General features: G+C 41.5%; 1 protein-coding gene across 2 annotated transcripts in view; it reads left to right on the forward strand.

The window, feature by feature from the left end:
• PDZRN3 (PDZ domain containing ring finger 3) overlaps nucleotides 1–19,484 on the forward strand; it is a 135,923-nt gene that overhangs the window by 88,888 nt on the left and 27,551 nt on the right. Inside the window, exon 1 of one of the 2 annotated variants that reach the window (XM_051788637.1) lies at nucleotides 16,296–16,580. The exons of the other annotated variant lie outside the window; for it this stretch is intronic. Within the exon in view, the coding sequence (XP_051644597.1) occupies nucleotides 16,512–16,580 (69 nt within the window). The 5' untranslated portion in view covers nucleotides 16,296–16,511. Of the gene's footprint in view, nucleotides 1–16,295; nucleotides 16,581–19,484 lie in introns of those variants that run through there. 2 annotated transcript variants of the gene reach the window in all.

A 19,484-nucleotide genomic window follows, 5' to 3' on the forward strand; every position in this document is an offset into this window, starting at 1 on the left:
TTATAGTCATGAAACTCAGCCTCCTTCTAATTTCCAGAAAATAGGCAAATTGGAAAAAATGCAAGAACTTCAGACACAACTGCTTTGCCAGAATCACACTCCTCATTTGCATCAAAGTGCTTGGTGCTATTTATCTTTGCACAGCTGGAGAGGGAAAGAACTGGTTTGTACTCCCTAGCAGGAACTCCAGTGGTTCCAAGAGGCAGGAAAACCTGTGCTGTGCGTTCATCCTTCCAGGAAAGGTTTCCCATGCTCCCTTTTTTGCTTTGATGATGTGTATTTTCCACGTCTCAACACATGTTTGTAGCACTGCTCACGGCCTGATCCCTTGACAAGGGAGCAGCACTGTGAGCCCTGGAATCATCAGCAGATCTGGGGAGAGGCACTGGGTTCTTTCAGGGCTGTGACATGTGATGGAAGGGTGGAAATGGTTCTTCTTTTCCACAGAAGTTCTTTGCTGCAGCTGCTGGTGCTGCAGATCAGGGCTTTTCAGGATAAACTCACTCAAAGTTGAACAGCTTTTCGGAGCCAACACGTAATTCAAAGACATTTAGTACGAGCAGTTGTTCAGTTTATCATATCTTGGAGTGCCAACATTTTTAATAAAATGAACAAACAAGCACCTCATGGCAAGCAGAGTGAAATTACTTTTTTTTTGTAATTAGACTTCAGACAATATTATATTCTGTAGTTAAGGGAAAGGAACTTTGCCTCAAATTTCAAAGTGGTGGATCTCAGTTTAATTCTGCTAATGGCAGTTAACACAGATGGCTAAAAAGAGTAATTATCTTCTTTAGCTTTCTGCCACCTGCCACAAATGAACTGTTTTCTTTAATTGCTCAGAATTACTCTTAATCACACAAAACAGATACTTAAATCCTGGTCACATACTGCAACTCAAGAGCAAGACTTCAACCCCAAACATGTGACTTAAGAAATTACCACCCTCACCAAGAGCACAATGTCAGTGTGTCCTGTGACTGTTGGAAAGATTTAAAAGATTAATCCTTTCTCTTCCAGGTTGGAGTAAAGTTTGCAGGCTAATCATACAAGTCCTGTAGTCTGATCCAGGTGATTACCAGAGCAACCAAAAGGCTACAGAAGGAAGAAAATCCACACAATTTCTTCCTGCTGATACACTGTCTCCAACAAATGGTCAGTTTTAAAAGCCACACAATCAGTCTGATCTGAAAAATGACTTGCTGAAGAACTTAAAGATGTAACAGTAACTATACCTGACTGATGAGTCAAAGCTTTTTAGATTCCTGGAGATATGTTAACAGATAAAATAATCCCATTTCCACTGGGGCATCGTTTTGAATAAAATCAATGTGAGGCATTTAAAAATCCCAACATGACACCTTTTGGAAATTTCTGGCTGCATTATATTTTGTAACAGCAGTTCTTGCCTCCCACCATCCAGAAGTCATGTGTTTGTTGGAAGAACAGTAATTCTTCCCTTCTTCTTTCTGCTGCTCTTAATGTCTGAAAGCTAAAACCCACAAATTCAGACTCCATGGAAGAATTCAGAAGCCATCCCATTAGTTCTGCCTGCTGATCACCACATTAAATTGAAAAAGCACTAATGCAAATCCTGAGGTTTAGATAGATCTCTGTCTTAGGGGAAAGGAAAAAACACCAGACTTAGTGTTCCATGAATTATGAAGTCAGTAACTCTCCATCATCATTTTGCCCTAATTTGTTAGAGAAGGTTCCCAACAGAATTTATACACAAGGTGGTACAAGGAAAATTAGGGTGGACGCTGCTTAATAAGAACTTTGTAAGTGAAAACCAACACCAAGCAGTTTCACTCCCCAGTATAAAATGGTCTGCACTAGAATTGATCTGTGCTGTATTACACCTTTCCAAGGACACACACTACTTTGAAAAATTATTCCATTATTTTGAAATTAGATAAGATCATGAATACTGCAGGTTTAGCTGTTACACTTTGTAATTTTAAGCATCAGAGTGGCAGAGAGAAAGGAAATCATTTAGAAGCAGAGACCTGGAAAACAGCTTTAAGAAGCTTGTGTGTGTTCACCAATGTAAGGACAAACAGAGCCCTAAACCATGAAATTAGCACTGACTGAGAAACTCCACAGAAAAAGATCCCTGAACTTGATCTTTAAGGAAATCAATTAGCTATGACACTAATGTTGCACACCAGGGCTTTGCACTGTGCTCCAACTTGGTGAGAGTTTCTATTTCATAAATTCCTTTAACCAGCCTGATTAGCACTTCTAAGAGAGGCTCAGCTGTAAGAAAAGTCCGTGAGTAGGTGTGAGAAAGAAAAGGTCTGACGGCACCATTGCCCCTGTGTATTTACAACACAGCAGGGAAAGTTGGTCTATTAATAGTATTTACATTTGTTATTTGGTAAATAGCAAACTATTATTGGACAATTATAGTAAAGGTCAAGAACCACTTTCTTTTTTTTTTCCCTTTCAGAATCATGCTTATTCTATGTTTAGCTCCAGTTAAAAAAATGCTTTTCATAAAGTAATATAGTGCAGCATCATTTGAATGTATCAGAGCTTATGACACAGGTTTAATTTAATGGTAAAAGATAAGAATTTTCTGTGTGGTGTTTGCTCAGGTGTCCTTAATAACATCCTGCTCCAGCTTTCACATGGCTTTGTTATAAAAATAATAATAATAAGGATTCATACAATGTAGCTTTTTTCATAAAAATATTGTCCAAGTGACAATAGATGTTTATAATCAGCTCCAGCAGCAGCCAGCAAACACACTGCTGGTGTGTTGTTGCTGGGGGTGCACAGGGCTGCAGGAAATGAAAACAAGTTCAGAAGGAGGAAAGATTAAATACAATCAATCCATCACGGCACAATAATAACGGGCTCGCAGGGTTTTAATGGACTAAATAGTGTAATGTGTTTGGTTTGGGAACCGCAGAGTTTAATCAAGTATTTTTAAATTTTTTAAACAGGAAATGGCCTTTTCTGCAAAGGATATACACATTTGCAGTGCATAAATCAGCTCCTGAGTCCCAGGATCCTGATCTCATGGTCTTTACATGCAATTAACTTTAACTCTCTTTCTGAGGGAGCGCCCGGTCATTCCGGCAGTGGAAGGTGATGTGATGAGTTGTCGCTGTTGTTTTTCCATCATTTTGTTCCATTCCTGCTCCTGCCTCTGTGCTGCTCTCCCAAAGCACTTTCAGGCTGTGCATTAGGCACGTACCCCATCCCAGGGTGACCTCAGGTAATGGGGTGCCCCCTGAACATCCCAGTGATGGCACGGCCGTTCTCCACCCAGACCTGCACCGTGTCCCTGGCAGACAGACCCCACCCCAAACACCACTTACAGCCTCACCTTTAAGCTCTAACCCTTTCCCAAAGTATGACTGTGTTTTGTTTAAGCCCAGCCTTCTCAGTCTGTGTCTGGTTTAAGCCCAGCCTGCACAGTCTGTGTCCCACAGCCCTGCACGGGTATTCCCAGCCCGGCTGCTGGGAAAGGGATCAGGGAGGCTCCCATTTAGAGGGCTGGGCCCAGTATGGGGTTTATTTAACACTGTACAAATGTCAGGTTTATTTAACACTGCACAGGTTTCAGGCAGGACAGCATGTAGATATGACAGCTGTCTTTTAAATTATGCAGAAGAACAAGCTGAGGATAAATAACACTGAGCAGTGGCTTGTTAAATGGATCTATTGAATACAGCAATGGCTATTCCTTCAAAAAACCCGTGGCATCATTTTGCAATAAAATCAGGTAAAATTGAGGGTGCATGTACTTTCTGACATGCTTGCTAGATATGATGATATAAACACATATTGCCAATGTAAAATATGCACACACGCTCACGCACATATATCTCTCGTCTGAGATCACCAATAACTTATCCTTTGCCAAAATGAGATGGAAAATTGACAAAACATGTATAGTTAATATACCCACTCACAGACTACTTTTGAGAAATCTAGTTCATGCATTATACATTAAGCAACTGCACATGCATTGACAGATATTATGATGATGGAGGTGCCCGTCTTGTCAAAATGTAGGGGACACATTAAAGCACCACTGAACGACACCAGAACTGGGAACCTTGAAGGAAAGCTCAGCCAGAAGCTGAAAGGAGTGCTGGGAATGCCATTCCCTCCAAAAAAAAATCAGATGCCTCTGAATGTAACCTGAGTGCAAATCCCCCAGTTTACAAGTAGAGGATCCCCACAGACTATTGCCCCTGCTACCTCCTGCACAAGAAATATTTCCAATATTAAAGCTTGAGTCCAGGAAAGTCTCGTTATCCAAAGTTGTTTTTTTTCCCTTTATAATTAAAAACTAAATGTTACCGTGAGGAAGAAAATACGAATTCAGAGACAGCAAATGTTTGAAACATTTTCAAGTAAACACTAAAACTAAATGGAAAATGTTTGAAACAAATGTTCTTGTTTAAGTTATGGGAAAGGTCTTCTGAAGCATTAATTAAGGAAGACATGCTAGATACAGGGAAGTGCTCATGACTGTGCCTGTGATATTGTATGGACAAATACTGGAAAATACTAAAAAAGGCAAAGTTGTCTTCTGCTCCTTTAAAGTAGATTTTAAGTCGAGCATGTTCTACTTTAACACTCTCAGGTGAAGGATTTGTGTGAAACTGCACGTGAACAAGACACTGCTCTGCTGAAGTGCTTGACAGAAATGCAAAATAAGCCAACAAATTACTGGAGAAAAACAATCTAGCTGGGAATACAGAATTGCTGTGATTCCAGGCTCTTGTTCCCTAATTAGGTAAATACCAATGTAAATAGACAGCTTCGTGTAGACATTTTTCACAATAAAAATTATAACCTGTTTGAATAGATTTAATAAAAAGTATAGCAGGGAAACAGATACACATTAATATCCCCCCAAAATCTGGAGAATTTTATGATTTTTAAACACAGGAAATGCATTAAATCTGCATCCATGGGTGGGAGCATTTGACCTGATAAAACTGTTACTTTAGATTGCAACCTTCTTTGGCATCTTTTATGTTTTTTCCATTGGAATTTGTTTGCTGTTCATGTGCTTTAGTCCTGTCTTGTGTGGTATCATGCCACCATGACCAAAGTGACAGACTTTTGTCTCTGCTGGATTAATCAGTGTGTTCTTTGATCCATAACATATGCTCCTGGTAGACATTTAGCGTCAACATATTCAAGATTTGTGGTCTGGCAGCTCGGTGCCTGATGTTAACCCAGCTGATAGACACTTTAGAGTATTTAATTTTATCTTTTTTTCTTTAATGGACCCTGCCTTTCATCCATAATAGAGCTTAAACAACAGAGAATATGTGGTGTTAAATATTTGGGTTGATAGCTTTGCTTGGAGATAATTTTTTTTGGGGGTGGGGAGGGAGCAGTGAGAGGCTGCCCAGACAAATACCAGCTCTCCACAGGCACAGCTTGTATGTTTTGATGCACATTTTAGGCACAGGGTTTGTGTGTTCATGGTCAGGGAAGAGGACATGAGCTCCACAGCACCAGTTCTGATGTCCCAGGTGTCTGTCCAGGACCTTGCTGTGCTGTTCCAGGGACATGGCCAGGCACCACAGCGGATGGAAAACCAGGGGCAATTAGCTCAGTTGCCAAAAACTGGGCTGCTGTGACTTAATCGTGAGAGGACTTTGTGGTGAGAACCCAAACTCTGTCTGCTGGGATGAAGCTTTATTTCCTCAGGGTGCTGTGTCAAACTGTAAAAAGCTACATCAGAGGAAAGTGGCAAAGGGCAGGGAAAAGAACAGAAAAAATAGGGGGTAACCCAAGATATTTTTCCTTTAGTGTATCAATTAAATAAAGGACATCAATTAATGAGATTCAAAGTGTTTAATTATTTTTCATTGAGAAGTATAGCATGTGATTTATGGCTCAGCTACTCCTTTACTGATCATGCTGCTGTAAAGGGCTACATAATATATGGCTTTCTACTATGTCATGCACGGCTAGAAATGGCAAGTATAAAATGGGATTAACTGCCCTAAAAATAGTCTGGGCTTAAAATTACTTATACAAGGCTGATGTCAAAACTCCCTTTGAGTTCAGAGGATGCTGAATTACCTCCTCATCCCCACCTTCTACTGCACACAGGCACATCTCTGTCCATGGCAGATCTGTACTGGGCCCCAAAATAGAATGTGTAATACAGAGCAGAGAGGATTTTTATTATATTTTTTAAAGCATTGCCCTGCCATAAAGAATTAAACAGAAAATGAATGGGGAAACCAAATGTCAGCTGCTCCCTTAGACTTCAAGGTTCAGGAAACTGCTTAGTGGGAGTAGGAAGAGACTGGCAGGCTGAAATGTAAGAGAATAATTGCATTATAAGAAGATTATGGAAGATTATTTTTCTTGTGGGCCCCAGATTTCTACAAAAACAATCCTGAATTGCATCCTGCGTGGCAGAATGAATTCCCTCAGTCCTCCCAAAGACAGGGGTTTATTAACTGCCTATTCCTCTGGTGTGCCAAATTAAAAATGGGCTCATATTGCTAAAGGTTCCATGCATCTTCCCCTCCTTTGACAACGTGGAGCTTAATGTGATTAACAGTGTGGCAGCTCGTAGGAAGGAGAAAAATAATTGTTTTTTTTTCAATATACAGCCCCCCTAATAATTCAGAAATCAATATGGATCCCGGAGAGTTCCCCCAGCAGAGGTTTGGGGAGCAGGGTGGCCTTGCCTTCATTTCCCTGTCAATGTGCTGCTCCCACAGCCCTGCATGGCCTGGCTTTTTGTTCTGATGTTTAACTATAACCACTGGGACTGGAATCACAGCTCCTCGTGGCCCAGGATGAATATTAATAAGACACTGGGCCATGGAGTTCCTCACTGATTTTGACAGTTTAAAGGATCAGTTAGTTAATTAGAAGATGACATGGCACATCGCATCCCTTGGCTCCATCCTGCCTTCTGTCTCCTCTTTTCACTTTCATTTTTGACATGTTAGATTACATCATTACTTGTAGTTTCACTTGTTAGCCACACCATGAGATGAGACTATTTTAGGCTGTAATTATTGTGATTTCTCTCCTCCGCTAAGAACATGAAACTCAAAGAAAACAGACAGCAACTTGAATTTCAAAGACTTAAGGATACATGCCTGGTGGTTTATAACATTCTAACTGCAGCCAATAAACAGAAAAAAAATTTAAGTAGGACAGAAAATTGTGTTGATTGTCATACTGGCAACCAATCTAGTATCTTAAGTAGGCACCCCCATCGTCTGGGCTTTATCTGTGAGTTAATTAATGTTCTCATAGGTGTATTTCTCAGAAATCTTGAGTCTCTTCCCCTCCAGCCATGAACTGATTGTGCCTCTAGACATTTACATGCAGTCCAGTACATTCATTCATTGCACTATCCAAAACAAAATCTGAGTTTTCTATCATCACCATAGTCACAACAGACAAAAATAATTTGGATAGAAAGCACAGCACTGCAACAGCCCCCTTGTTTGGGGGCACCACAGAGGAGAACAAGGATAGACAGGGAATAAGAAATGCCATTGAAATCTTTTTTCTCATCTACAACTGATATCCCAAAATAGACACCCCACAACTCAAACCATAAAAATTTAAAATGAGCTGCAAACACCATAAATCATACAAACCTTCAAGTTCTGCATCCCAGTGCCATGCTGCAGTCAGCCATCAGGACAAAAATTCTGGACACGTAATATAACTTTGGAAGAACAAAAACCACTTATTTTGTGTATTACCAGAAAATCTCATTAATTAATAATTGTCTTGTAAGTTACATTCTGCCTGTAACATTCTTATGAAGCACATTGGTCCATTCCTGCAGAGAAATGCAGAAAAACACGAGTCTGCAGGAAAACTGGAATGCAGTTTCTGGACAGGGAAAAAACCTACAACTCTGGGACTTCACTAGAAGTGACAAAATTAGTGGGTGAATGTGCCTTCAGATAGGAATTATCCTTTCTGGGCTATTATTGGTGTTCATCACAGTGTCTGATTGCCTGTGCACTTTGACATTTCTTTTATCAAGTGTATTTGTGTATTCATTTCAATGCTACTTGATCAATACTGGTTATTAGAATGTGTATTTTGAGGGAAGAAATTGCAGAGGAATTACAGCTACATGATAACTCGATGCACTCAGCCAATGCAATAACCTGTGTAGCTAATTTACTTTTTTCATTAAGGTAAACATGTCACCTCCCCTTGATTCACAGGGATTCTCAAAAATACAATGCTAATAACAGGTGGCAATCACTTCCATTGCCATTGAGGATAAAGCTGGGAAATGTGACCTGGAAAAGGAACAAAGCTGGGAGTTGTGTGCCCTCCAACAGCTGCTAACAGTTGGATTTGAGGATCTTAGAGGTCTTTTCCAAGCTATGATCCTGTGACTTTACTCATTGAACTAGAATTTGTGTTAAAGATGAGCTAAGTAAGGCATGAAAAGTGTCCTTCTTAAGGGGGATTAATGCCTTAGAGTGTCTTTTATCCAATCAATGTTATTGCAAAAGGATTGATTTTATAATGAAACAAGATGAACCAGCATCGCTGCAATTCCATAGGCTGCTGAGATTATATTGTAAAGAGCATAAATGGAAACCAAATATGATTCCATATTGTCAGTGTATGTCACATACTAAACAACAGAAACCTGGACACCAGAGCACTGGTGGGACCTGAGCCACCTCCTGTATCCTCCTGGAGTTTCAAAATTACATCATAGGAGAGCACAGGCGAATTCACAGCACAAGCACAGCCTGGCTCTGGGATTGCAAACCACTCAGAGTCCCCATGTCCCCCTGTTTCTCCTCTCCTACCCCTCACACCTGACGTATTTTTACATTTTGCTGCAGCAGAGACAGCGGCAGCTGCACGTTCCCAGCAGGGTCCTGCGGTCACTGCTGTCCCCTCTGTGTGCCCACTGTGGAATTAATCACACAGACCAGCTCTGGAGCTAATGCCAGTCTCCTTCAGTGGAAATACATCTTTCCCAGCTTCAAAGGCAGAAATGAACACTTACATTTCCTTTGTTCCTAAAAGGCTCGAGTCCCATTTCATTCAAGGTCTGCTCATCTCCTGGGTCTTTCCTGCATAGGAGCTCTAGCTGAGAATTAGCAATCAGATCCTTCACTGTCCACCTGAACCTAGAAAGGAAGACAAAGGCAAACATATAAGCAACTCCTTTCATTTTGACTGCCATTTGCCATTAATACTTAATATTCCCACTTACCCTATTCATCAGATGGTTAATATAAAACCTAATGAACCATAGATGGCATTCCTGTTTTGCTCTGTTTCCAGTCAAGTGTGGAGTAGTAAAAACTGAGAAATGAAAGTTTAATACCTTTTCAAATAGAAAGGGCTTAGAATTCTTAATATGAACACAGTAGCTAAAATACAGAAGTGAGTGAAGAGTGTGATCCTTAGCAGGTCTTGGCAGTTTCTAGCCATAGATTATTAAGCATTTTTCAGCTGACCCTAAGGGGAGTTCATCTGGACACATTAAGGTCAGAGACTAGAAGCATTTGGACACAGTCAAATGGATTTTACACCTTTGTATCTCTCTGACATTACTGTTTTGCTTCAGCAAACTGCCTAATATCAGATATATCCTACTGGGCACCTTTCTAAATCACTTCAATTTTCTTTGTCCCTGGGCTACAGTTATATGATCAGGAGCCAAAGCTATCACAGACTATGATATACTATTTTACTCGCTCGTTTGTGTTAGAATGAACTTTATTAGCTTTTTGGCACGTGTCTATCAGTTTTAAAGATTAAGTATTATGTCAATAGTTTTTATGCAGCATTCAAGTACACCTAGTCATTTTGCTGCTCTGAGATTATTAGAAGTGTATTATCACTTTTACAGAAAACATTCTAATTTTGAAATGAACCATCACTCAGAGCAGCCTTTGCTTACCAATACTGTCCCTCTAAACTGATATTTAAGAGCAAAATCAAAATGGGGATTGATGCTCTGTAAGTAATTTTAGATTTGAGAGCATGTGAGCCTCATAAAGACAAGTGTATAACTAAGATTTAACTCCAGAGTCCTGTGCTTTCATTATCCACTTTCTTCATTTAAATGTTCTTAGTTTGCTATTGTATATTCTTGTAACTGCTAACAATTACCACAGCACTTTTACCATGTAGAAACTGATAATTTGTGCAAACTGAAATTTGTCATTCTTCTTAAATAGAAGCTGTCCAGTCAAATAACCTGTAAAATTTACAGAGATGAGCCTGGCTGCTCCAGCATCAAAACCAGGAAGTCAAAGATGCTTTTTTTTGTGAGGCAGCTGAGGTTTCAGCTGAGGTTTCAGCTGCCTTGGAAGGAGCTTTTAGAGCACAAATCCAGCCTATAATCAATTTTCTCATTTCCTTGCCAGTCTTCCGTACTTTTGGTTTTGTGGTTTGTAGAGGCTGCCTGCATTGTGTCACAAACAGGAAAATGGACGAGGACAGCCAGGGATTTGAGCTAAAGGGCTGTAGAGTGTGATGTGGCCCCAGGTCCCTCGGTTGGGCATTGCTGGGCTTGGTGTGTCGCAGCTGGCAGATGGGGCTTTGGAGCTGGTGATGCTCAGGTGAAAGAGCACTCCCTTCTTGATTAGTTCATTCCCTGGCCTCAGCAGCTAAAACCCTCTTTCACCCACTTCCATCACAGTGTCATCACTGTAAACCCAGCGTGTGCATCCTCAGGTTCAGGGATCACCTTTTGTCTTCATCTTTGACCAGGACCTCTTGGCACTGCTGTAATCAACACCCAGAGGGGCAGCCCACGGGAGGAGGAGTTTCGTGGTCCACAGGTCAGCTCTCAGCGTCCTGATTCTCCCCATCAGAAGGTCTCAGTGGCATATTAAACAGTTATTTACCCTATTCTGACCTCATCGTTCTGCTTCATGAAAGACTGAATTAACACAATAGCTTTCTCCTGTCTGCTGGCCTTGCAGTGGTGGTGCTCTGATGCTCCTGAAATATCACTGTCTTTCTCAAGTGGCATAAATTAAAGAGACACCAGACTCCTTAAAGAGCTTCGAGGACAGAACAGTTCCTTCGGCAGTTTAACAATAAGTATCATTTCATTTAAGTCACTTCTGAGGATTGGAACTCTTTCAGAGATGCTAAGTGGAGCAAATAAGGATCTCAAGACTTAGACATTAACTGATGGGAATAAAGCCAAAGTTTTACATTTGCTTTCACATCCTCCCTTGTGGTATGTTTTAGTTTAAATATTTTGGCTCAGTCTTGAAGCTTCCAATGCATAGGCAGATTGCTATGCCCACATGCAAAAAAAAAAAACCCACCAGAACTGAGATCTTTTTGCTGTTATATTTAGAGTATGTATTTAATTATTGTGCCTGCACAATGCTATAGAAAATCCTGGTTTGGTTTCACATATTAAACAAAGGACTTTTCAGAAGGGTATTTTTAAATTAGATCCACACTAATTACATGTATTATTAAGAACCCGATGCTTCAGAGCTATCAGTGGGTTGTATTATTGAACATTTGCAAACAAACACAGGGAAACAGAACTCACTGTGAACACATTCCCAACAGAGGCACTCGAGCTATAATTAAAAAGCATCTTCACACACTTAGAAAAATCCCAGATATTTAAGTTTAAAATACAGTTGTGTAACACAGTTTTCTTTTGCACCACTCTATGTAACCATATTCTGTACAGTTCCCTGACTTCTGTTTATTTTACACACCAATGCAAGAATTATTTATAAAGTCACAGCTGTTCTCCTTCCTAGCTTTTGTTTCTCACAAGTCTTAAATATTTGTAAAAACAAGAAAAGTAATTAAAGTATTGATACATTAAGCAAACATTTCCCATTTCGCACTGCTTAAATAGGGATCATTTGTTTAAACAGAACCTGCTAAGGATATGTACAAAAATATGATGTCAAATAGTTACTACGTACTAGGAAAGCCAGCTTGCATTTAAAGAAACAAAACAAACAATGCCAAGCCATCAGGGGTATCACAGGAGCCTCTCCAGCACCAGGAACTCCCAGCACCGAGGGGTTGGTGTTTGGCCAGGTCTGTGCAGGAGCTGTGAGCCATCTGCTCCTCGCACAAAGGACACGAGTTTATTCTTGCTGGTGGGAACTGCTGTCCGAGAGCCAACCCTTGGCAGCGTCAGCCCCCAGCCTTGAAAAGCTGGCAGCCAGTGCTTTTTAGCCTTTGAGTTCCCTAATAATGATCCCCTCCAGGGTGCAGGTCCCTCATGAGTGCTTTATTCCCCTCTTTATTCTGGTTCACCATCCCGTGCAGACGGGCAGGACACTTGAAGTGCGTCGGTCTCCCGTGGATTCCCCCCTTACCTGCCAGCACCTGGCAGGCTTAATCATGGAATAAATCAAACATTTAAACCTCAAAATTCATATTAGGTTTGTAGTTGCAAGCTGAGAGATTGTAAATTGCAACTAAGACAGATAGAAAAAGCAAAACCAGCCTGTGGTCTGTGGCAGGATTCTTTCCTCACTGTCACCCATCCTCTGTCCAGGACCTCCAGCTTCCCAGGGGTGAGAGCAGCACCCTCCCGGTTGTGGTGGCCCATGCAGTCTGGTTGCTTCCCACCTTTGGAATTAGCTTTTGGACACAAAAGCAAATGTCTGATGGTCTAGCCAGGTATCTTAGTAAAAGGGATTTTGCAGACTTGGTCACATGCAGCCAGTGGGGGAGCAAGTAATCTAGATAAATGCTAATGAAAGCTCTTGCTGGCACCTTGTGTATTCAAAGGCTATTTCCCATTGTTCCCAGTCAGCTGGCTCGCTGACTTCCCATTCAGCCTGGATTGCTCAGATTCAGCTGGGACCACTCTGACATTCACATTACACGTGATATAAGCCATCCACTCCCGTACATTTTGTTAAGCTCATTATCTGTGGCACACGGGCGAGACCACACATGACACGTTGTTAACGCCGATGACAGATCCCGTAACGAGCTGCCTTATCTGGACACGCCAAAGGAAGCCAGTTAACCTGCACCAGGTACAGCAGGCACTGAGGAGGGTTCCTGTAGGGCACCAGGCTTTTCTTAATATATGTGTTATAGAACAAGTGTAGTCTCACAGTTGGCATCCACCCCATCCCGGGCAGCTCCCGTGGCTCTTCCTGCCTGTCTGGGTCCAGCAGTGAGGAGCACTGAGAACATCTCTTTGTTCTTGATATCAGTCCTCCAACCTCACAAAAAGCAATTAGAGAACAGAGCTGGCCTCATCAGACCTTCTGGCATCACCCACTGAACTCATTTATCACGGAAGAAGCCTCATAGGAATTTAAAACTGAAAACTTGCACCAATTTTGTGCTGAGAACATGCAAACTGCAGCAGCTTAGAGGCTGACCAAATTTAGCAGATTTCACAGGGACAATGCAAAGCATCCCAGTGCCAAACTTCAAATCCTTGTTTCATATTATGTTGATACTAAAACCCTCTCAAAGAAAACATATCCAGAATTTCTTAACATGGGCAAACAACATTTTTTTTTCCCCTGTAATCTTACTCTTGGAAATGACTGAAACACTTGGCCTCAAACATACCATTAAAGGCAAAAATCAGCACTGGACAATGCCCAGAACACGAGTTTGCAGCCCAAATGTTTAAAGTTTGGCAAAATACTGTGAAAGCTGGTCTCTGTTAACCTGAGGCAGTGCTACCATTTTTGCCTGTGAGACGAATAGGGAAATACGAATTAGGTTTCAATAATGGAAACCATCTCCAATGAGATGAGCGCTGGCCTGGCTGCCAGAGCAGTTTATTCACCAGAGCAACAGTTCCACAAAACCACCAGCCCCGCTGAGCCAGGCTTTGCTGCTGAGCACCACACTGGGGCTGTGTCAGCTGAAGAATCCGAAACATCACATTTATGGGACCCTCCACTTGTACATCAAAACAAGCCTTCTGCTGGGCTTGCTCTCCTGGCCTGATTTAGGGATTATCTCTTGGAATCGGATGAAACATTATCTCGTGCTGTCTATCATGTTGCTATAGGGAAATAACAAATAGGTGCGTTTCCGATGAAAATGGAAATTAAATATCCTGCATGTTTCTTTCTGGTTTCTTTCTAAGCAGACCCAGCTGCGTGCTGTTCCTAAAAAAAAAAAAATTCCTGATTGACCTCAGCCACCTGAGTAGAACAATAACATTTAAATAGCATCTAGTATTCAAGAAGAAACTTAATTGCATTTAAAAAAAAAAAATCATGGACAACATCTTTGGAAGTTTTACCTTAAGTTGCTTAATTAAATTACATAACCAAAAAATTATCTAATCAAAGCCATAAACTTTTTTACAATTTCCATGGAGTCTTTTTTTTATTTAATTCAGTTATCATTGTCATCTTTTTTCTGCTCTTAGGGAACCCTAGTTCCCTCATGCAAAAACTTTTCCAGTTGTTCAAGATCCACAGTCACTGGCTGTCAACCAACTTTGGAAAAGCTGTTCTATGTGACTGGCATATCTAACCAGGGATAGCCTGAATCATTCCTCAGCCTAGAGAGCAGGGCTAAGGTCCAGACTACCTCTGCCTTGCTCTAAACTTGCAAGTTTTGCCACCATCACAGCAGTGGAGACACATCAGGGAGACACCACGGTCACAGCACAGGGATGGAGTCCCTGCCTGCTTTCATTTCAGGAGTTTGGCAGGGATTTCAATCATGGATGGAGTTGGAAGGGACCTCTGGAGATTATCCAGTCCAACCCCCCTGCCAGGGTTGCACAGGTTCACATCCAGGGGGTTTCTGAATATCCCCAGAGAAGGAGGCTTCACAATCTCTCTGGGCAGCCCATTCCAGGGCTCTGTGACCCTCAAAGTAAAGAAATTCCTCCTCAAATTCAGATAGAACTCCTCATGTTTCAGTTTGTGCCCTGTCACTGGGCACCACTGAAATGAGGTCTCCTTTCTTTCTTTTCCTGTAGGAAGGCAGATTTTGCCAGCAAAATAAAGTCTCAGAGTGAAGGGACCCCTTCTTGTCAGTGTCTCTTTACTGAAGTTATGCTAAAACCTGTCCAGCATCAACTGCACTGCAGTAACTTTACATTTTAATGCACGCTGTGGGTCAGTACAAAAGTAGTAAGAGCTGAGTATCCTACAAGATACCTACAGCAAGCACCTGTGTGCAGAGTTGGGACAGAAAAGATGATCCTTGCACAACAATTTCCATTGTGATCCACAGAAACTCACTAAGCAAATGCTCAGAAACCAGTTGGGAAACCACAGCACAAGATCCAGACTCTGCCTGGGTTGGAATGGCAACTTTGGTCTCATTCCTGACTATTCTGTCATTTTCTTTATAGCAGAATGAATGGAAATAAGGTTATAAAATTGCACACCCTCTGAATGCCTAAACAACTGGGAAAATTATGGTCAATCCACACTCATAACACAGGGCAGTGTTTCCCACAGACTGGAAAATATCCATAAAGCCTGTGACTTAGGAGTACTTTTCTAGCTCATTGGGCAGTTCACTGATGTTTTATCCTTTACATCTAAGGCACAGGTTTAATGTGGATCTAAGCACTCAAATGCTGAGCAGCCATAAATGCCATGCTTATTTTATTGTATGTATTTTTATAATGTCATAAAGTTTATATTTTTAATATAGCAAAGAATATGTGAACCTGTCATTTGCACCATTCAAATACACGATGACAGTCAGGAGTATAGATGGCCATTTTTCACTTGGAAATACATATTAATCCAAAGCTAATCTATATTAATACAAAGCATTCTTTTTTGTTGTTTGTTTGGTTTTTTTCCTAAATCCAGTATATATATTCTCATATATCTTCTTTGCTTTATAGCCAGGTCCTAAGGCTGTATATAGGCTTTCAGGGACAGAGATGCCTTTCTCTTTTGTGTTTGTTAAATGCCCAGTTCAGTCAGCTCCTGCTGTAAAACCGAGGCTCACAGACAGCACCACAATCCGAGAGGGAAATAAATCCCACTGAGCATTTTCAACTTTGCCACGGCTGAGTTTTGTGCCGTGGCATTCATCTCCTTGTGCCTTCCATTTCAACTGCAGTTCTACCCTGCTTAAATATGGTAAGAATTATCCTGGGGGACCGTAGCAAGACGTAGCCGTGTTTATTTGTAATTGCTACAAAATGGTTTACAAAATTGTTAGTGTCCTTTATTACGCCTGCTACTGAAGCACTTGCCTGTTAATTAGAGAAATTTCAGCTGTCATAGCTGGCAATTATGGCTCCTGTATCACTGTCTGTTATGAATAGTCAATGAGGGCTGATTAATATGCATGAGTGGCACTATATAGCGTGTGCCTGGGCGCGGAGTGCGGCAGAGGGAGGGAGCGGGGGATGCAGGAGCTGCCGGGGAAGGAGGAGAGAGCAAAGCAGGAGAGCTCTGCAGCCCCCGGAGCGACACCCCCGAGCCGTGCTGGGGTCCGGCCGCCTCACCTGGGGGTCCCGAGGATACCTGATGTGTGCCGGCTGACAGACACCGCCCGGGGCCAGCGGGAGGAGTGTTTCTGCCACTTTTGATTTAAACATGGGATGCAGTTTGTGCACTCTGCAGAAGCAGGAAGAGCAGTACAAGTTGCTGTATGAAGTTTGTCAGGTAAAGAGCTACATTTCGTTTCTCTTTTAGGCTTGTGAGCGCTGTTGTTGGCAGGGAAGCTGGAATACCAAAAACTGCTGGTGAAATTAGAAATGAGAGGGGGTTTGCCTTATTTGATGTGTGTGTGGTAATGATTATGTTTTTAGGATGTACCTTCCCATTTACACTTGCAGAGCATCAGAGATTTAAACGCAGCTGTTATACATCAAACTTTTTACAAAACTTTCAGCACAAAAGAAGACTCTTGCTCATTTCTCCAGTGTATATTAGGTAAAATTTCTTGACAAGGATCGTGCCGTGGTCACACACTGTTTACACAAGTTAGGAAAGATGCACAGGGAATGTTTTGTACCTGTTTATAAGTACCTGCAGCCACTTGTTTCTGTGCAGTGCATTCACTAATGCTCAGTCTGGTCTGTAAGTGCTTGTTCCTGTCAGTTTAAGTCTAGTTGTTGTGGGTTTTGCACCTTGTTGTGTAAAATTACGAGTTAACAGACACTTAAATTTGACAGCTGGTTAAAACTACTGCCCTACAGACCCTTACACACCAAATTAGTCATATTAAGCTTCTGAGAAGTTTTCTATAAATGTAATAACACATCAACCTCTATTACAAAGCTGTTGTTCCTGCTTTTCCTTCTGCCTGCCTCTGAAATGTCTTACTCTGGCACATCTCAAGTATGATTTGGACTGAGAAAGTGGGATGGAACCATGCAAAGCCATGGCCAGGTGTTTCAGGATGTATTCCTGCAGAATATGAATCTTTGGAAATAGGCTTGTATACTCCTAGTTAACACTGAAAAGCTGAAGTGGGTTGTCTGTACAAAGGCTCTGGATGAACAGAAACTACCCAGGTCCTTTGAGCTGTACTTGTACCCCCTTGCAATTCCTGAGGTGGTTTGGAGTAAGTGACAATTGCTGGGTGACATTCCCAGCGCTGCCGTGTTCCACGCTGCCGGCAGAGGGAATTGCTCAGCAATCCCGTGTCCTGCTGCCTTCCCACCTGCAGCTGATCCCAGATACTGATGGCACTGACAACAAAGTGAATAAAAGATGTGGTCTCTATGTTATGCTGGTAGGGAAGTGATTAAATTTTAACCACATAGTTCTGATCTAATTCTCGCTCGCTCGCCCAGGGGACGCTGACGCCTGGTGGAATAAAAAAAACTTGTGGGAGCAAATAGAAAGACATGTTGACTGTCATTTCTATTTATACCAGCACACTTCCACTAAGCTGCTGTGCATGTGATAGTGGGAAGAATTTTAGAGAGACGTAATCAGATTTCTTGGCCCCTGTTCTGTGCTGAGCACTGGTCCCAGATGCTGCAGCAGCACACCTGGGGCCAGGGGTGGTTTGTGTGAATCCTCCACTCAGATCAAGCAGTGGTTGTGCTAATAATTCCTTATCCCCCAAAGTCACCAAGTTTTGGTGCAGTCTGGGTTTGAGGACTACCAGTGAGTCACATTCGGGAGTGCAACAACCAGGACAAAGTGAGACAGCAACAGATTCTGAACGTTGTGATTGTTTAGGAAACTTGCCCAATTTTTTTTGTGAAAGAAAGGTGACAGAGAACCTTTGCAACTTACTGACATCTCCCGACAGATGCAGGACAGCATTCTTTAAATGCATGTCCTTAAATCAGTCCTAGGAACAGTCCCCCTGATATCTGAGATGTCTGAACTATCTGGTGCTGGCTGCAGGTGCAGATCCCTGGCAGGAGTTTGGACTTAGAAATCAACCTGCACAGTGCCCAGTGCTCCTGATGGAAGTCCTCAGGGAACCACTGTTGGAATACCCTTAGTTTCTACAGAAGTGAAAGGTGCATGTAATCCTGTAAAACTGGGATTTCCAACATAGTAAAACTTGAATTATTTAAGACTATAATCCCTGATTATTCTAAAATATAAATAACTGTGCAAAATTATTTTAACAGGACTACTTTGATTTCCCTGTTTCACAAGATAGGAGGGAGGGAATTCTATAGCTTATATTTATAGTTACAGTGACATATAATTATCTGGATGTGCTCCATATGTCCTCATGTAACCTACATATCAGAGCAATCACTTAAAATTTAACAGTGAGAGAGATGAAGGATCATTGTCATTTAAAACTACAGAATATAGAACTTTTAAAATATGCCAACAGTAGAAAATGCCTCTTACAGTGCCTCCTTTTATTTTTTGTCATCCATGTAACCCTAATATCATGTGATAAGATGACATTGCCATTTAAGAAGTCTAAGTTAGACAAAATTTGCATAACTTGGTTTTAGGGAATATTGAGCATTATTACAAATAAATCCCCTTAGACTTTTTGTTTAAAAGTTCATGACTCCAAGATATAGGAATTCAGAAAACACTTGAAAGAATTAATAATAGTACATAATTTCACTTTCTCTGTTATTCCAAGAGCTTTAGTGTGGCTGGGAAATTAATGCTTCAAAAAAATTACAATTCCAGAAGGTCCGGTAGGGCTGGCTCTGTAAGTCCTCGTAACAGTGAGCACAAAGAGGATCAAATATACCAGGGCTCAGGCTTTATCCTTTCCTCATCCATAGATAATTTAAAGAGATCCTCTTCATTAAGGGCTTTGGCACATTGCCTACAATTTCTTTTTGGGCTGCTGTGAGCTTAATGATGCAGAACAATGGTCTTCCCTCTTGTTGAGCACTTACCTTATTGTACCTTTAATCACATAATAAAAACCAAATTAAGACACCTCGTCATTAAAGGCTGTTGTAGCTGTGCATATCAATGCTTTGTGGTACAAATACAAAGGGGACTGTGGCAGCTTGGAATCCTGATGCAGAACAGTCAGTGTGCTCCTGGCACGCTCGGGATGTGTATCCTGTCTTAGGTGTATCCCAGGTTTACTTCCTGGCTGCATGCAGCACAGGAAAT

This window comes from Manacus candei, unplaced genomic scaffold (assembly GCF_025592945.1).
Source record: "Manacus candei isolate 608988 ecotype Guabito, Panama unplaced genomic scaffold, ASM2559294v1 h1tg000025l, whole genome shotgun sequence".
In the NCBI taxonomy this organism is placed as follows: Eukaryota; Metazoa; Chordata; class Aves; order Passeriformes; family Pipridae; genus Manacus; species Manacus candei.